This window comes from Phyllobates terribilis, unplaced genomic scaffold (genome assembly GCF_046119375.1).
Source record: "Phyllobates terribilis strain yellow unplaced genomic scaffold, ASM4611937v1 Scaffold_2__4_contigs__length_985480577, whole genome shotgun sequence".
Lineage (NCBI taxonomy): Eukaryota > Metazoa > Chordata > Amphibia > Anura > Dendrobatidae > Phyllobates > Phyllobates terribilis.
The window spans coordinates 836631816-836651184 of record NW_027362762.1 but is presented as its reverse complement, the minus strand read 5'-3'; the positions used below and the strand labels follow the sequence as shown (position 1 = coordinate 836651184).

The following is a 19369-nucleotide window of genomic DNA, read 5'->3' as shown; positions in this document are numbered from 1 at the left end:
TACTCATGTTTTTTTGTCTTCAAAATACTAACTGGTCTGTAGGAGCCAGAACTCATAATGGTTTGTAGGGGATCAAATACTTATTTCTCACTCCAAAATGCCAAAAAAATTATCTAATTTATATAATGTGATTTTCTTGATTTTTTTGGGGGGATATTCTCTCTCTCAATGTTAAAATTAACCTATCCTTAAAATTATAGACTGTTCATGTCTTTGTCAGTGGGCAAACTTACAAAAACAGCAAGGGATCAAATATTATTTCCCCCACTGAATATATGTTTTCTGGAAATCGGGCAATCAGTCACCTAGTGGCTCTTGTTGCCAAATAACAGCCCTAACAGTTGATGATAACCCCTTAACGACTGCCAATACGCCTTTTCACGGCGGTTGTTAAGGATACTTATTCCTCAGTGCCGCTCTTTCATGGCACTGAGGAATAATGGTATAGCTCTGTACCCCGGGGGCGAATTTCCGGCAGGCGTCAGCTGTATGTGGCCGGTTTTGAAGATGATCGGGGCCGATTAACCCCTTTAAATACCGCTGTAAATCGTGACAGCGGTATTTAAGTTGTAACAAGGAGGTCACAAGACCCCCTTAGTAACCATCGGACCCTTGTGATGAGAATTGTGGGTTCCGATGGTTACCATGGTACACTGAGGTCATTTGATGACCCCAGGGTACGGTGGACTGTGAGATCCAGCTATAAGTTGGGTCGCACAGGCTGAGTCAATGACTCACTGACAGCTCTCATGTACTGCAATGTATGAGACCAGTGATCAAAATTGAAAATATACTTGTCCCACAGTGGGACTAAGTGAAAAAAAGTAAAATAAAATATGTATAAAAGTAAAAAAAATAAAATAAAAAAAATACGAAAAAAAAGTGCACACAAATCACTAAAATCCTTTTCGCCACACAAAACGCAGCGTTTGTAATAAAACAAAAATAAACAAAAAAAGTACACATATAATTGGTGTCGCCGCATCCGGAATGACCCACTCTATAAAACTGGCACGTTATTTATTCCGTATGATGAACGGCATAAAAAAAAAGTAAATAAAAAACATGTCAAAAATGTCCCTTTTCTCTAGTCACCCTCCACGACAGCACCATAGGAGGATACTCCTCATACCCTAATAGGTACAGGAAACACATGGTTAAATAGCCCCCCCCCCTACTTCCTGTCTCCATTGTTTTTTTTCCTGTCCCTACAGGGCATGAGGAGGTCCTCCTGCGGTGTTCTGTGGCCGGTGACAGACACTGCATTCCACCCACCTTATAACCAGGCAGCTGAGGTCGATCGCCGCGGCCTTCCCCTCAACAAAGCTACTCCCGTCTCCCATGGATTCGGGACTGTTCGTCCTTCCTGCACCTCCTGGCAAAGCAGGACGGTATGGGCCGGGGGCCTCCCCGGTGTCCTCCTTCCCTCTCCTTTGCGTGCTGGGCCAGGGGCGGTAACCAGAAGTGACGTAAGACTCGGGGCGCAAAGTTACAACGTCACTTCCAGTTGCGTTCCAAAGTGGAACTCACTGCCCGAAGCTCATTGTTGCTAGTGTTTTTTGTCATCGCGCTGGCGAGCCCTTTTTGCGCACTGCAGAGGCCCAGTAACCGCTGGCTTTTTTTTTTTAAATCAGCACACCGGTAATGACCAGCACCTGAGGACGCCAATAAGAGGCAGTCCTGAGACCGGGAGGGGGAAGTGCATCCTATCAGGATGCAGCGCCAGGATCTCGCTTCCTATAAAGGAGCCAGATGGAAGACAACACAAGGTAGCACCTTGCCATAATGGAGGGTGATCGTGCTTTGTGCTCTGCTATTGTAGAACCCGGCGCTATCCCAGATCGAGTAAGTACCTGGCTTGGGAGTCTCTTTATCTTTGGAGCAAGGTTTCCTATTTGAATTTACATCCATTAGCCTTCTCTCCATTTGTTTTAGGGAGACTAGGAACCTGCTCCAAAAACTAAAGACAAAGGGTCCCATAAATGTACCATTTGCCTTAAAAAAAAATTGTCTTCTTCATATAAAAAACATCTGTGCCATAAATGCACGGATAAAGTGGTCAGACAAGAACAACTGTCCCTGATAGAAGAGTTAAAGGGGATCGTCCAGCAGGAGGTTAAATCTTCAATAACCGCTTTCTCAGAATCTCTCGCTACAACCTCTTCAGGAACTAGGAAGAGAAAGTTGCATATGGAAGGAAAGTCTGACTTGTACTCCAAGGAAGATCGGGAATCCTTGTCTAATGAGTGGGAAGAAGGAGGATCAGGTTTGGAGGCTGACCAGTCCCAAGGTAGAAAAAAATATCTGTTCTCATCAGAAAACAAGGAAGAGCTTCTTGCAGCGGTAAGAACCACCATGGATGTAGAAGATGAGAAGATGGCTCAGAACACTGTTCAGGACGAACTGTTCGGCGGTCTTAGATCACAAAGAAAATTGGTATTCCCAGTCCATGAAAACATACAAAAGCTAATACTCGATGAGTGGGAGCTCCCAGAAAAACGCCTATACACACCTGCGGAGTTGAAGGAGAGATTCCCTCTGGAGGAAAAAATATCCAAATGCTGGACGGAGGTGCCCAGAGTGGATATCCAGGTAGCAAAGGTGGCTAAAAAGACTGCCTTAGCCTTCGAGGACTCTTCCCATTTGCGAGATCCCATGGATCACAAAACAGAGAGCCTACTGAAAAAATCCTGGGAAACCTCAGAGGCGTTATTAAACGCAAATGTGGTGTCTACCTGCGTAGCAAGATCAATGTTCAAGTGGCTTCAGCAACTGGAGGAACATATTAGTGCAGGTACCCCAAGGGAACAGATACTGGAATCCATACCTCTTTTGCAAAGTGCTACTGGATTCCTAGCCGATTCTTCCGCGGAATCGGTGAGAATGGCAACCAGATCTTCCCTACTGTCGAAATCAGCAAGACGTGCACTATAAGAATCAAATCGCTGCACTGCTGGATGATGGTGCACGAGTAAGGGCCGAACCCAATAGCATATCAGAATAGCCTCGGCACTCAGGTTTTGATTAGAGAAGTGAAATTTTAATACAGTCCATTCATTTACAAAAAACGTTTCGGTCAAACAGATCTTCGTCAGTAAACAGGCTGTCTGTGATACAAGTAAGTGAGTAGTGATGGGACAGCAAGGGCTGTGTATGAGCCTGGTTTAAGGTCTCCTAATAGGTAGATGTGATCTATAGAAAATATAGACATTGATAAGCTATCCTGGAAAACGGCCTTCCTGGTGACCATTACAACAGCTAGGAGGGTAAGTGAGCTTCAAAGAACAAGTCCTTGGAGAAGTCACCAGAATTTGTTTATACAATACTATGGTCAGAACAAGGGAAAAAAGGCAGCAAAAAACACAATTGCAAACTGGATCAAAAAGGCGATTGTCGGAACTTATGAAAACCAAAACATGGTTCTTCCAGAAAAACTTAAGGCATGTTCCACTAGAGCAGTGTCGGTCTCATGGGCTGAAAGGGCTAGCACGTCAATAGAGCAGAGCTGCCACGTGGTCGTCCAATACTGATTTGGCCTTTGGAAGAAAAGTGCTCCAGGCCATTGTCCACCCCCCGCCACCCTAAGAATGATTCTTTGGCATTCCTCCTATGATGCTGTTGTGGAGGGTGACTAGAGAAAATAGAATTAGTCTTATCGTTAATTTGGTTTTTAGGAACCCTCCACCACAGCATCGGTAATCCCACCCTGATATTCGTTGTATTATTCTTTCTTGTAAATAAAAATAAACCAGTCCTACTGGTGTGGTCCTTTGTAAAACACTGGAGACAGGAAGTGGGGGGCTATTTAACCTCTTCATGTGTTTCCTGTCCCTATTAGGATATGGGGAGTATCCTACTATGGTGCTGTCATGGAGGGTTCCTAGAAACCGAATTAACGGTGAGACTGATTCTATTTATCATCATACTGACTCACAAAAAAGTGAATAAAAAGTGATCAAAAAGTCCTATGTAAAAAAAAATTGTAGAAATGAAAACATCAAATCGTCTCGCAAAAAACAAGCTCTAATTTAATAAGCCCTCATACAGCTCTGTTTGCCAAAAATAAAAAAGTTACAGCGCTTAGAATATGATGACGAAAAAAACTACTTTTTATTAAAAAAAAAAAAACATTTTTACTGTGTGATTGCAGCAAAATCTAAAAAAACTATATATATCTGGTATTGCTGTAATCGCACCAACCCAAAGAATAAATCCGCCTTATCACTTATACTGCACTGTGAACTGCACAATTTCTACAATGGGGTCACTTTTGGGTTTTTTCTGCTGTTCTGGCACCTTCTGGGCTCCGCAAATGTCATCTGCAAACTATTCTACCAAAATCTGTGCTCCAAAAGCCAAATAACGCTCCTTTCTTCTCATCCCTGACGTGTGGCCTAACAGTAATTTCCGATGACATACGGGGCATCACCGCGTTCGGGAGAAATTGCGCATTAAATTAAGGCACTCAGTTTCACCTATTAACCCTTGAGTACCTGACAAGTTTGCAACAAATACAAAAATTAAATTTTTAGCACAAAAATGTTATATTTCCACGTCCCAATGTTATAAAATTCTGTGAGGCACCTATGGGTTCAAAATCCTCACTGCACCCCTAAATGAATTCCTTAGGCAGTGAAGTTTCTAATATGGGGTCACCTGGGGTGTTTATGCTATTCTGGTACCTCAGAGGCTCAGCTAATGGAGCCCACAATATATTAAAACAAAATCTGCATTCTAAAAGCCAAGTAGCGCTCCTTCCTATCTGACCTCTGCTGTGTGCTCAAACAGTTGAGCTCCACCACATATGGTTTATCACTGTGTTCCGTAAAAATTGCTTAACAAATTGTGGTGTCCATTTTCTCCTATTACCACTCGTGTAAATTGTAAATTTGGTGCTAAAACAGTATTTTAGTGGAAAAAATTTAACTTTTTGTTCTCACATCTGGAAGTTATAAAGTTTTGTGAATCACCTGTAGATTAAAAATGCTCAGTACACCCCTAAATGAATTCCTTGAGGGGACTAGTTTCCAAAATGGGGTCACTTGTGAGGGGTTTCTGCTGTTTTCACATTTCAGGGGCTCTCCAAATGCGACTGGTATTCACAATCTATTCCAGACAAATAGCGCTCTTTCCTTTCCTAGCCCTGCCATGTGCCCAAACAGAAGTTTTCGACCACATATGGGATATCATCGCATTCTGGAGAAATTGCATAACAAATTACCGGGTCTGTTTTGTCCTATTATCCACTGTGAAATTTACAAATTTGGGGCTAAAACTACATTTTCATGAAAAAAATGAAAAATTTCAATATGACGACCTAATGTTATCAAATTCTGTGTAGTACCTGTTGGTTCAAAATGCTCACTCTACCTCTGGATAAAATCCTTGAGGGGTGTAGTTTCCAAAATGGGTTAACTTGTGGGGGGTTTCCACTGTTTAGGCACATCAGGGGCTCTCCAAACTTGACATAACGCCTGCAGACCATTCCATCAAAGTCAGCGTTAAAAAACATCACTGCTTCCTTTCCGAACCCTGCCGTTCGCCCAAACAATAGTTTTCCCCTACATATGGGGTATCGGCATACTCAGGAGAAATTGCACAACACATTTTGGGGTCTATTTTTCCTGTTACCTTTGTGAAAATAAAAAAATTGGGGCTAAAAGTATATTTTTGTGGGAAAAATTATTTTTTTTTTATTTTCACAGCTCTACGTTATAAACCTCTGTGAAGCACCTGGCGGTTCAAGGTGCTCACCAAACATCTACATACATTCCTTGAGGGGTCTAGTTTCCAAAATGTGGGGGGTTTCCACTGTTTAGGCACATCAGGGGCTCTCCAAATGTGACATGGCTTCCGCTCTCGATTCCAGACATTTTTGCATTCAAAAAGTCAAATGGTTCTCCTTTCCGTCCGAACCCTGTTGTGTGCCCAAACAGTAGTTTTCCCCCACATATGGGGTATCAGCATACTCAGGAGAAATCGCACAACAAATTATGGTCTCCTGTTACCCTTGTGAAAATAATAAATTTGGTGCTAAAAGTACATTTTTGTGGAAAAAAGTAAAATGTTAATTTTTTCCTTACACATTGCTTTAGTTCCTGTGAAGCACCTGAAGGCTTAATAGACTTCTTGAATGTGGTTTTGAGGACTTTGAGGGGTGCAGTTTTTAGAATTGTGTCACTTTTGGGTATTTTCTGTCATATAGGCCTGCCAAAGTCACTTCAAATGTGATGTGGTCCCTATATAAATGGTTTTATAAAGTTTGTAAAAATGAGAAATTCACTGGTCAACTTTTAACCCTTCTAACTTCCTAACGAAGAATATTTTGTTTCAAAAATTGTGCAGAGGTTTTCAGAGGTTAATAATTCTAAATTCATTTTGGACATTGAAGACTATACTTTACACCATATATTTACTTTGTTTTTTTTTTGTTTTTTTTAAGTTTTGTAAATGAAGAAGGCACCCATAAAGATGGGAAAGGAGGGAACATATCGATGGTGCAAAGAAAAAGAAAAACAGAAGTAGTGACTCCCCTGGAGAAATATTCCTTCAGATATGTGACTGTGACAGACGTTTGTTCCCAGGTCTGGTGTGAACAGCAGATGGTATATAAAATGGAGCATCCAGGAATAGTAAAGCCAGAGAGAGCTGCCGCCATGAGCGAAGGATCTAGTATACATTTGGCCAGAGGTTTGCACAGTCTTGTATTATATCAGTTTGTTTTGCTCAGTTTTCTCATTTCATTCTTTTATCGGCTGCTCAGTTTTTCTCTATGAATGGGCATCTTAAAAGTTTTGTCTCATTTTTGATAATGAGTAAAGTTGCAAAGTACTTGGATAAAAAACAAACAAACTTGCAATTTACTTATTATTAAAAATCCTCTCCATTTCTAAGAATAGAGGGATTTTTAACTGTGCATTATACTGCTTATTGCCGAGGTTACTGGCCCCCTTTGCAGTCTATGAGGAGTACCTGCTTACAAGCTGTTTGCAATATAGCTTACAAGGGCTGCTCTGAAGATGGCCAGAACACTGTGTTAGGCCCCTTTCATATGTCAGTATCTCCAGTACGAGTGGTGACAGTTTCCACACGTATTGGAGACACTGACACGTGCAGACCCATTCAAATAAATGTGCTTGCTCACATGTCAGTGTGTTTTTACGGACCGTGTGTCCGTGGGCAAAACACACTGACGTGTCCGTTTTTTACACGCTGCAAGGGCCGCTAAACGTCCCACACTGATGACACACGGATGACATTGGTGTGTCATCCGTGTGACACTTTCTGGTGCCTGGGAATCAGTGTACAGTTAGCGCTGTTCCCAAGCGCTGGGTGCTGAGTGTTGCCCTCATCATGGTTCCCTGCTGGGGCTGCGATCAGCACCAGCAGGGACAGTGATGAGGGTAGTAGTAGTCCAACTGTAAAAATAAGAATAAAATAGAAAAATCCTTATACTCACCTGTCCTAAGTGTCCCCCGCTGTAATCTACCGGACCGCTGACGCCGGGGAGAATGACTCCTGCAGCGAGCGAGCTCCGGAGCTGCGCTGAGCTCAGTGACCATACACCGCTCGCTGAGCGCAGCAACGGGGCCGTTTGCTGGAGCGCGTCATTCTCCGCGGCTCCTCTGCGTGATTGGTTGCATAGATTACAGGGGGGACATCTTCAGACAGGTGAGTATAAGGATTTTTTTATTTTATTCTTATTTTTACACTTGGACACTTCGGGAGCAGACTACTACTACTCTCATCATTGTCCCTGCTGGTGCTGATCACAGCACCAACAGGGAACAATGATGAGGGCAGCGTTCAGCACCCAGCGCTTGGGAACAGTGCGAACTGTACCGTTGATTTCCAAGCGCATGTGTGCCACACAGGTACACACAGACACGGATATCTCTGGTACTGGTTTCTCCAGTACTGGAAATATCAGGACGTGTGAAAGAGCCCTTACATACAGACGATCTCTGCTTTCTTTTAGCTTCCTTCCTTGTTGTTTGGTACAAGTGCAGAAGGCATTAAATTTAAATTAAACCAAAATAATTATCTGAACCACTAAGATATGTAACTGAATTCTTAATTGATTTCTTTGGATATTGCCATATAATAAAAATTATTAATGTTCTCTTGATATATGGCTGATTTACATCCTATTTCTGTCAGTGTGCCACCAATTGGCTATGTTGCTAGCATATAATAAGTATCACATTTTTTCTTCTGTTTTATTCCCTTTTCAGAGCTAGAAGTTCACGATGTTGTAACGGTGGCTACACAGACTCGTGAAGACTCCTGGGCTATAAAGTTTCTGAATATTTTAGCAATGATACCAGTGTTGCAGTCTGGTGAGTAATGCAGATGCACTTAAAAGTAAATAAAATGATTGCTTTGAACTGTGTTGAGAGCAGGAAAATCTAGTAGTATTGGTTTTCTGTACAATTTTGTATCCAGCGGTTTGCATCTGGAAGAATGAAAAAAAGTTAGCGTTTATGTTCACCTTTGAAGACCATCTTAGTGTATGTTCACATCTGCGTAATGATTTCTCTGTAACCTAATTTGCGGATTACATTTCATAGCATCCAATTATTTTGAAGAACAGTGGACAACATAACAAATATAAAATAGCAATACTGAGACAAAGGAGCTGATTTTGAAAATTTGTTATGTATAAGTAGTTTCTTTTTGCTGCTACACATTAATGGTCTGTCAGTGCTTGTTCTGAGTCTACACTGTTTACTCTATATTTGCATATGGAGATAACATGGACTTTGAAAATGCACACAGCTCAGGAAAGTGAGAGCAGTGATTAATAGAACTGCTCTGGAAGCTGCTGATGAATTTTGATTCTTCAGGACTGATAAGGAGCTTAGAAGGAGGAGGAGGGAGGTCAGCAACTACATGCTGTATAGAAATCAATAGACGAGAGAGCGCTGACTGAGATGTTAGAAGTTAACTCCTCTCCTGGAATGTAACTACTGCATACACGTTTGGTGACTGAGCTCCTTAGAAACAAGCTGTACACTATGTAAGATAAAAACTCTCACGGCATGCGAATGACAGCAGATAGAAAAGCAAGTCAATTGCAATTTTCCTTATTTTTATGCTGTCTAACCAAAGCATTTTGATAACATAAGAATACCCTTTTAATGTTTACAGATTTATTGAGTGCAAGCACATATAAATCCTTATTCAGTAAGCTCTACCTACTTGGTGACTGTAATCATAAGGTATAATAAACTTCAACTCTATGGCTGTGTGAAAAAAGCAAGGCATTGGAATCTCTGTAAATATAAGTTAAATATACAGTTGTGCTCAAAAGTTTACATACCCCGGCAGAATTTTTCCTTTCTTGGCCTTGTTTCTGAGAATATGAATGATAGCAAAAAACCCTTTTTCTCCACTCATGGTTATTGGTTGGGTGAAGCCATTTATTGTCAAACTACTGTGTTTTCTCTTTTTAAATCTTAATGACAACCAAAAACATCCAAATGACCATGATCAAAAGTTCACATACCCTGGTGATTTTGGCCTCATAATATGCACAGAATTTGACACAAATGAGTTTGAATGGCTAATGAAGGTAACATCCTCACTTGTGACCTGTTTGCTTGTAATCAGTGTGTGTGCATAAAAGCTGGTTGAGTTTCTGGGATCCAGACAGACTCTTGCATCTTTCATCCAGTCACTGACATTTCTGGATTGTGAGTCATGGGGAAAGCAAAAGAATTGTCAACTGAGCTACGGGAAAAGGTAGTTGAACTGTATAACACAGGAAAGGGATACAAAAAGATATCCAAGGAATTGATAATGCCAGTCAGCAGCATTCAAACTGTGATTAACAAATGGAAAATCAGGGGCTCTGTAAAAACCAAACCATGGTCAGGTAGACCAAACAAAAATTTTGGCCACAACTTCCAGAAAATTGTTCGGGATGCAAAGAAAAACCCACAAATAACATCAGCTGAAATTCAGGACTTTCTGAAAACTAGCGGTGTGACTGTTTCAAGATGCACAGTAAAGAGGCACTTGAAGAAAAATGGGGTGCACGGTCGAGTCGCCAGAAGAAAGCCATTGCTGCGCAAATGCCACAAAGTATGTAGCCTACAATACACCAAACAGCATAGAGACAAGCCTCAAAACTTCTGGTACAAGTTAATTTGGAGTGATGAGACCAAAATGTAACTTTTTGGCCACAACCATAAACGTTACATTTGGAGAGAGGTCAACAAGGCCTATGATAAAAGGAACACCATTCCTACAGTAAAGCACAGAGGTGGATTGCTGATGTTTTGGGGATGTGTGAGCTACAAAGGCACAGGAAACTTGGTAAAAGTTGAAGGAAAGATGAATGCAGCACGATATCAGAAAATACTGGGGGCAAATTTGCACTCATCAGCCCGGAAGCTGCGCATGGGACGTACTTGGACGTTCCAACATGACAACGATTCAAAACACAAGGCCAAGTCGACCTGTCATTGGCTACAGCAGAACAAAGTGAAGGTTCTGGAGAGGCCATCTCAGTCTCCTGACCTGAATATCATTGAGCCACTCTGGGGAGATCTCAAGCGCGCAGTTCATGCTAGACAGCCCTGGAATTTACAGGAACTGGAGGCTTTTTGCCAAAAATGGGCAGCTTTACCATCTGAAAAATTAAAGAACCTCATCCACAACTACCACAAAAGACTTCAAGCTGTCATTGATGTTAGAGGATGCAATACACGATATTAAGAACCTGGGGTATGTGAACTTTTGATCAGTGTCATTTGGATTTTTTATGGTTTTCATTAAGATTTAAAAAGAGAAAACACAGTAGTTTGACAATAAATGGCTTCACCCAACCAATAACCATGAGTGGAGAAAAAGTTTTTTTGTTATCATTCATATTCTCTGAAACAAGGCCAAGAAAGGAAAAATTCTGCCGGGGTATGTAAACTTTTGAGCACAACTGTATATTTGAATGAAATGAAAATGTTTTAAAAGGTTTGGTCCACATATGACATTTGTCACCTATCCACAGGACAAAAATGAATGATTGCTATGGGTCCTGTACAGTGCTCTGCTGTCTGTCCGTCCCATAATGCAACTTTGTTTTTGAACAGGGAACATGATCTCTGTGAGGGTAATCCGTGGTACTACCCCAGGGAGTATGCATTTTTCACCTGGTGATAAAAATTGTGTGTGAGATCACTCATTTGCGTGCACCTTAAAGTAAGTCTCTCACTCCAAAATCACTATTTAAGCTAAGCCCATATGAAGGGACTTAGCCTAAAAAAAGCACTTGCTGTTGTTGTAAGTACTGCCTTTGTTGGGCCTAAAAGCCTTTGTTTGATATGCAATTTAGAGTGCTTAGTGCACCCTTGGCAGGGCCACAAGATTTGGTGCACATTTCTGCCCCCTTAATTAGCATGAACCACGCACTCCCTCTGTGTTGACTGACAGTGCTCATTTGGTCAGAGCGAGCGCTGCCTGAAAAGAATCCTCCGGCTTGCATGCACACAATGTAACAGTAGCAGCCATCGTGCGAAGTCACAGACCTCTCTGCAGCTGCTCACTCCTCTGATACCGGCTTCAGAGAGAGGAGGAAATGGTGGAGGCAGAGAGAGGTCCTGAGCATGCATGCTGGCTCCTGCTATTACATTGTGTGTGTGCATCCACAGTGTGGCCAAGGGACCACGGACAATACAAAGAGAAACGTTGTTTCATGCTAATTGAGGCGTGGAAAAGTGCACCAAATCTCATGGCCACACCCATGGTGCTCTGTGCACCCTAATTTGCATACGACAACTTTTTTTAGGCAAAACAAAGTTATTATTTACTACAATAAAGATTTGGGTTTTATAGGGGATGAGTCCATTATATGAATATGGGCTTTTTTAACTAGTGATGTTGGGTAATAGAAACCCTTACTGTGTCTTAAATGGGTTATCCGGGACTGTATTTCATTTCTTTTTTAATATGGGGCTAAGTACTTACCAGCAGCCAGCTGCTAACTCCCTGCCTCTTCTGCCGTGTGACAATCTCTCCTGGCTCGCTCAGAGCAGTCATGGATTGCCCCTGGCATTCATTCCCCTGCTTCCTGTGATGTCACATCGACAGAGCAGCTACTTCTCTTCCGCTCTGCTCTGTGGACTGCCATGTGAGACGCATAGTCCCCAGACGGCTTTTCACAGTAAGTTTTCTCTGAAACACTGCAGCATTTCCAAGCAAAACATGCGTGACTTCCATACCGCAGCCAATGCCTGATTCATGCTGCTCGTAGTTCCAGCTGTTACTTCAGCTAAATTGGGGAGCAGCAGAAGACCCACTTTAATGTGAATCTTTTTTCTTTCTCTGTTACCTCTTTCCTTCTGATAGGCGGCCGAGTTCGGGAATTTCCAGTTTTTAGAGAGCTTGATGGTATATTCTTGGTGGGGGTAATTGATGAATTGGGATACTCTTCCAAAGGTGAACTAGAACTTAGAGAGCTAAAAACCAGAGTTAGCCCAACACTACCAACATCTGCTCAGAAGAGAAGCCATAAGATCCAGGTAAGGTCACAGTCTACACTTATATTATCAACTGTTCCTATTGATTCGATAGAATGAAGAAAGACCTTGGCGTGTTTTCTAAACCTATTTTCTTTACAGAGAAATTACCTTCTACTTGTCGAACGGTTCTTTTTCATGACTAAAGTATAGATGGCTTGTCTACCATCAGAATGATATAGAGCTGGACAACAATACCAGGCACAGCCACTCATAGAGAGGAGTCATATTGGTTGTACACTCTAATAGGACATTTTGTGGGAATAGAATAAGTCGGCAGATCAGGTTCCGAATCCCATCTATCAACCAGAACATAAAGCAACTCTGGTTTTGAAATTGTCTTCTTTGGTCATGAAAACCTTAAAAGCCCAAGACGTATTAATATGTACCTGCGCCCTGGGACTTAAGGGCCAGGTACGGAATAGTACGTCATGGCGATCGCGCCCGCACACAGGCTGTGCGGGCGTGATCGCCTCCGGGTGTCAGCTGATTGTCACAGCTGACACCCGGTGCTATTTGCAGGGAGCTTAACCCCCGCAATGCTGCAATCAAAGTCGATCGCAGCATTGCGGTGGCAAGGGGAGGTGATCGCGATACTCACCTCTCCTGCCGGCATCCAACGCTGTCTGCTGCGGCTTCCCGGATGTTGCTATGACGACCCGATGTTGTCATGACAACATCCAGGTCACCAGACAGCTGGAAGATACTTTGGTCATGCGCAGTGCATGACCAAAGTATCTTCTGCATCTGCAGCGCTGACAGCCTGTATAGCACAGGTTAGGCTAGCGTTGGGGTTGGAGTTAGGGTTATGGTTGGGCTAGGGTTGGGGCTAGGGTTGGGATTTTTTTTAAAAGTTAAAAAAAAAGATGACGATATGGCGACTAGTGTTGAGTGCAAGTGCTCGCTACTTGAGTTTGAATCAGGTGCTCGGGTATGCATTTAGTATCGCGGGTGCTCAATTAACATCCTCGAGTCTCCGCCCCATATGCTTCGCGGCCAAAAAAAATTTGCGGGGATTGCCTGCCATGCACGAGCGATCGCCGCATGTTTTTTTTGGGTGTCTAATAACCGTGAAACATTCGGGGCGGGGACTCCAGCATGTCACTCGAGCACACGCGATACATGGTGCATATCTGAGTACCTGATGCAAACTCATGTTGTGAGCACTTGCGCTCAAGACTAATGACAACTTGTTCAATATGTGGACCTAATGTTATCAAATTCTGTGTCGTACCTATGGGTTCAAAATGTTCTCTATACCCCTTGATAAAATCCTTGAGGGGTGTAGTTTCCAAAATGGGGTCACTTGTGGGGGGTTTCCAATATTTAGGCGCATCAGGGGCTCTCCAAACGCGACATGGTGTCCGCTCTCGATTCCAGCCAATTTTGCGTTCAAATTAAGTCACACAGTGCTCCTTCCCTTCTGAACTCTGCCGTGCGTCCAAACACTATTTTCCCCACATATGGGGTATTGGCGTACTCAAGAGAAATTGCACAAAAGTTTTTGGGTTCCATTTTCTCCTCTTACCCTTGTGAAAATAAAACAATTGGGGCTAAAACATAATTTTTCTGGAAAAAGTTAGATTTTTTTATTTTCACGGCTCCATGTTATAAACTTCTGTAAAGCACTTGGGGGTTCAGGGTGCTCACCACACATCTAGATAAGTTCCCTGAGGGGTCTAGTTTCCAAAATGGTATCACTTGTGGGGGGTTTCCACTGTTTAGGCACATCAGGGGCACATCCGCTAATTATTCAAGCAAATTCAAAAAGTTAAATGGTGCTCCTTTCCTTCTGAACCCTGCCGTGCGCCCAAACAGTGGTTTTCCCCCACATATGGGGTATCTGCTTACTCAGGAGAAATTGCACAACAAACTGCATGGTGCAATTTCTCCTGTTACCCGTATGAAAATGCAAAATTGGGGGCTGAAAAACATTTTTGTGGGAAAAATGTGAAAATTTTATTTTCACGGTTTCATGTTATAAACTTCTGTGAAGAACCTTGGGGTTCAAGGTGCTCACCACACATCTAGATACGTTCCCTGAGGGGTCTAGTTTCCAAAATGGTGTCACTTGTGGGGGGGTTTCCACTGTTTAGGCACATCAGGAGCTCTCCAAACGCAACATGGCGTCCGCTAATTATTCAAGCAAATTTTGCAATCAAAAAGTCAAATGGCGCTCCTTCCCTTCCGAACCCTGCCGTGCGCCCAAACAGTGTTTTTTCCCCACATATGGGGTATCTGCGTGCTCAGGGGAAATTGCAAAACAAATTTTGTTGTCCATTTTTTTCTGTTACCCCTGCGAAAATAAAAAAAATTGGGTCTAAAGTAACATTTTTGTGCAAAAAGTTAAATGTTAATTCCAAAAATTCCTGTGAAGCACCTGAAGGGTTAATAAAGTTTTTGAATGTGGTTTTGAGCACCTTGAGGGGTGCAGTTTTTAGAATTGTGTCACTTTTGGGTATTTTCTGTCATAAAGACCCCTCAAAGTGACTTCAAATGTGATGTGGTCCCTAAAAAAATGGTTTTGTAAATTTTGTTGGAAAAATGAGAAATCACTGGTCAACTTTTAACCCTTATAGCTTCCTAACAAAAAAAAAAAGAAATTGGTTCCAAAATTGTGCTGATGTAAAGTAGACATGCGGCAAATGTTATTTATTAACTATTTTTGTGACATATCTCTCTGATTTAAGGGCATGAAAATTCAAAGTTTGAAAATTGCAAAATTTTCGCCAAATTTCCGTCTTTTTCACAAATTTTTTCAAGTGATATCGAAGAAATTGTACCACAATCATGAAGTACAATATGTCACGAAAAAACAATCTCAGTATCAGGGGGATCCGTTGAAGCGTTCCAGAGTAATTACCTCATAAAGTGACAGTGGTCAGAATTGTAAAAATTGGCCTGGTCATTAACATGCAAACCACCCTGGGGGGTAAAAGGGTTAATGCAGATATGGCCTGATCATGTCTGTGTATATCTTTTTGGAATGGCACAACTCTATCTTCAAGGTTACTGAGCTTTCACTCCACAACATTTATGCATCCAGACACTTTTTGATCCCATGTCTGAGCCAAGCAATGTCCGTGCCAACTTGGACAGTCACGGTGGATATAACTGTTGCATTGCTCATGGCCCAAAATTTGTCCATGAGTGTATGTTCAGTTTGACCTCGTGCCAGACACATAGGTCATCCCTGTATTGTCTGGGTGTAGTGAGATGCTATCTCTATCTCCTGATATCAGCACCAGTTCTCTGTCCACTCTCTCCTTATCCTCCATATCCGGAACTAGTTCATTTTTAGAAGAGAGGATATCGGGGGCAGGTGGCCTGGCATATGTCTCTAACTTAACAGCTACCTCCGTCGAGCGTTCCGCCACTCGAGCAGCATGGGCCACTGATGCAGGAGTGATGGCACCATCTTGGACATCCCAGTCACCTTCTAAAGTGCTTCTGCTCTTGTGATTCATCATTTAACTGAATCGGAGCTCAGATCTCAAGGTTTCGGAGCTGGCAGAGGTCCTTTCAGTAGTTTTTTGGCATGAGGGTTGCACTAGGTCAGGAGTTTATACAGGATGTCCACACTAGCTTACTGCACACTTTTCCCATCTCTTGCCACGTCCCTCCCGAGCCAAAAGCAGCTCTCAAGCTGTTGACATCATTCAACACTGGCTGATTACAATTACAACCTTTTTATACTTTCTTTTGCATCCAGTATAACTACAGAGCAAATGGGTAGTTGCCCTCCAGGGCCAACAGCAGGACCACAAAATTAATTTGTTGCCAGAGGATGTGCACACAGACCTGAACATAATTCTTCACATTTATTAAGTTTGTTATGGTTTGCGCTGTTATTTCTTGGTTATAGGGTTGATACCGTTTTGTTTATGATGGCTTATTACAGTAACAAGCATAACAATGTGTCTTCTAGGTCTCTCTTTACAAGCTGCTTTTCGATGGCATGGTAAGCGGTGGTCTCCAGCCTGATGTTTTCCTGCAGCATTTGAAGCTAAGACCAGAACAAAACTTAGGACCTCAAGTGAAGGAGCACGCCATTAAGTCTGGGCTCACTGTGTCTACCTTCAGAGATGTGTTGGAGCTGACATGTCTGAACCTCACATATAGTGACTTGCCTACGATTGACAGTCTGAAGCTTGAATATTGCTTTCAAGGAGATAATTCCCTGCTAGGATCTGATGAAGTGACTTTTGAAAAGGAGAAAATTTTGGAAGAAGTGACATTTTATTTTTCATATTGGAAGGGGCTTCGAGAGGTCCAGGGGATAGACATAGAGGATGCCTGGAAATGCAGAAGGTGCGAATATTCAAGCATCTGTGAATGGAGAGCGCGGAAAACAAAAGGTTTTGCTTTCCAGACTCTGAACAAGAGATTTAAATGATGACCATAAAATTCTCCATTTTACCACAGCATCATGAATTTTTTTGATTCTGATTATACAGCTATATTATTGTATATGATTGCGTTATCTCTAACATTGAAAGTTATTACCTATCCCCAGGATAGGTGATCGCTTCCTGATTGGTGGGGATCCGATTGCTCATACCTTCAAAAATTCCAAGAATGGAAATGAAATGGGACTGCCGACGATAGCGGAGTACAGTGCTGGGCTGTTTTCTGGCAATAGAGTAGAACAATCATGTGCATGCATGGCTCCAGCTTCATTTCGACCACGCATTTCAGAGCAGACCCAACAGTTGCAACCCAACCGATCAGAAAATTACAGCACTGTGTTTTCTCTGGCAGTCCCATAGAGAAGGGCTTAATATTGGGAATAATTTTGGAATAGTCTTTTAATGTTGCCTAATTCCCTCCTGTATTTTATGCTACAGTCTTGTTTTGTATGGTACATCTGTATTTTATATCCATTTTTTTATTGCTTTCTTTTTATATATTTCTGTACTACTTCTAATTTGTTGGTATCTTACATAGTTTTGGGCGTATTGTAATAAATCTGTTTAAGCTATGCTGTATCTCATGATAGATTAATAATTACAGAGGCAACTCTATTAATTAATGACACTGTACAGCGTTATGTACTAAAACCTAACCCTTTCCCTCATCTGGATGTACATACTTTGGGGGTGCTTTTCTGCAAAGGGGATAGAACGACTGCACCATAGTGAAGGGAGGATGGATGGGGTAATGTATCGTGAGATTTAGCCCAACAGCCTCCTTCCCTCAGTAAGAGCATTGAAGATGGGTCATGGCTGAGTCTTCAAGCTTGACAGTGACCCGAAACACACAGCCAGGGTGTGAACTGCATTCTTCTTGTTCACATCCCGCGCATGCGCAAAGCGCCGCTAACATCAGGAGCATTTTATTTCTTCCGGCTCCATTTACCCTGCTGTGGTCTATTGCGCAGGCACCGGGGAGTCACTGTGGCATCCGTTCCAGTAACCTCCGGCGTGCGCAACAAGAAGGTTTGGTCCCTACTTCCTCTCGGCATCCTGATAGTTAGGAACCATACTGTGTATATATATGAATGTGTGTATATGTATATATACACTACCGTTCAAAAGTGTGGGGTCATACAGAAATTTCATTATTTTTTAAATAAAAGCACATTTTTTTTCAATGAAGCTAACATTAAATGAATCAGAAATACACTCTATACATTGTTAATGTGGTAAATGACTATTCTAGCTGCAAATGTCTTGTTTTTATTGCAATATCTACATAGGTGTATAGAGGCCCATTTCCAACAACCATCACTCCAGTGTTTTAATGGTACATTGTGTTTGCTAACTGTGTAAGAAGGCTAATGGATGTTTAGAAAACCCTAGCACAAGTATGTTAGCCCAGCTGAAAACGATTTGGCTGATTTGAGAAGCTATAAAATTGACGTTCCTTTGAGCTAGTTGAGAATCTGGAGCATTACATTTGTTTGTTCTATGAAACTCTCAAAATGGCCATTAAAAGAGAACTTTCATGTGAAACTCGACAGTCTATTCTTGTTCTTAGAAATGAAGGCTATTCCTTTTGAGAAATTGCCAAGAAACTGAAGGTTTCCTACAACGGTGTGTACTACTCCCTTCAGAGGAGAGAACAAACAGGCTCTAACCAAAGTAGAAAGAGAAGTGGGAGGCCCCACTGCACAACTGAGCAACAAGACAAGTACATTAGAGTCGCTAGTCTGAGAAATCAACGCCTCACAGCTCCTCAACTGGCAGCTTCATTAAATAGTACACGCAAAACGCCAGTCTCAACATCTACAGTGAAGAGGCGACTCCGGGATGCTGGCCTTCAGGGCAAAGTGCCAAAGAAAAAGCCATATCTGAGACTGGCTAATAAAAGGAAAAGATTAATATGGGCAAAAGAACACAGACATTGAACAGAGGAAGATTGGAAAAAAGTTTTATGGACAGACAAATCAAAGTTTGAGGTGTTTGGATCACACAGAAGAACATTTGTGAGACGAAGAACAACTGAAAAGATGCTGGAAGAGTGCCTGACGCCATCTGTCAAGCATGGTGGAGGTAATGTGATGGCCTGGGGTTGCTTTGGTGCTGGTAAAGTGGGAGATTTGTACAATGTAAATGGGATTTTTTATAAGGAAGGCTATCACTCCATTTTGCAACGCCATGCCATACCCTGTGGACAGCGCTTGATTGGAGCCAATTTCATTCTACAACAGGACAACTACCCAAAGCACACCTCCAAATTATGCATGAACTATTTAGGGAAGAAGCAGGCAGCTGGTATTCTGTCTGTAATGGAGTGGCCAGCGCAGTCACCAGATCTCAACCCCATTGAGCTGTTGTGGGAGCAGCTTGACCATATGGTAGGCAAAAAGTGCCCATCAAGCCAATCCAACTTGTGGGAGGGGCTTCAGG

At 42.2% G+C, this 19369-nt stretch overlaps 1 protein-coding gene across 2 annotated transcripts in view; it reads left to right on the top strand.

Annotated features, from left to right (window-relative positions):
* Window positions 1–18962, top strand: part of EXO5 (exonuclease 5) — a 40785-nt gene extending 21823 nt beyond the window's left edge. For both annotated transcript variants that reach the window (XM_073667813.1, XM_073667815.1), the window contains exons 3-6: window positions 6443–6690; window positions 8235–8339; window positions 12349–12521; window positions 16447–18962. In XM_073667813.1, the coding sequence (XP_073523914.1) occupies window positions 6443–6690; window positions 8235–8339; window positions 12349–12521; window positions 16447–16914 (994 nt within the window). In that variant the 3' untranslated portion in view covers window positions 16915–18962. The remainder of the gene's footprint in view (window positions 1–6442; window positions 6691–8234; window positions 8340–12348; window positions 12522–16446) is intronic.
* Window positions 18963–19369: the final 407 nt, after the last annotated feature.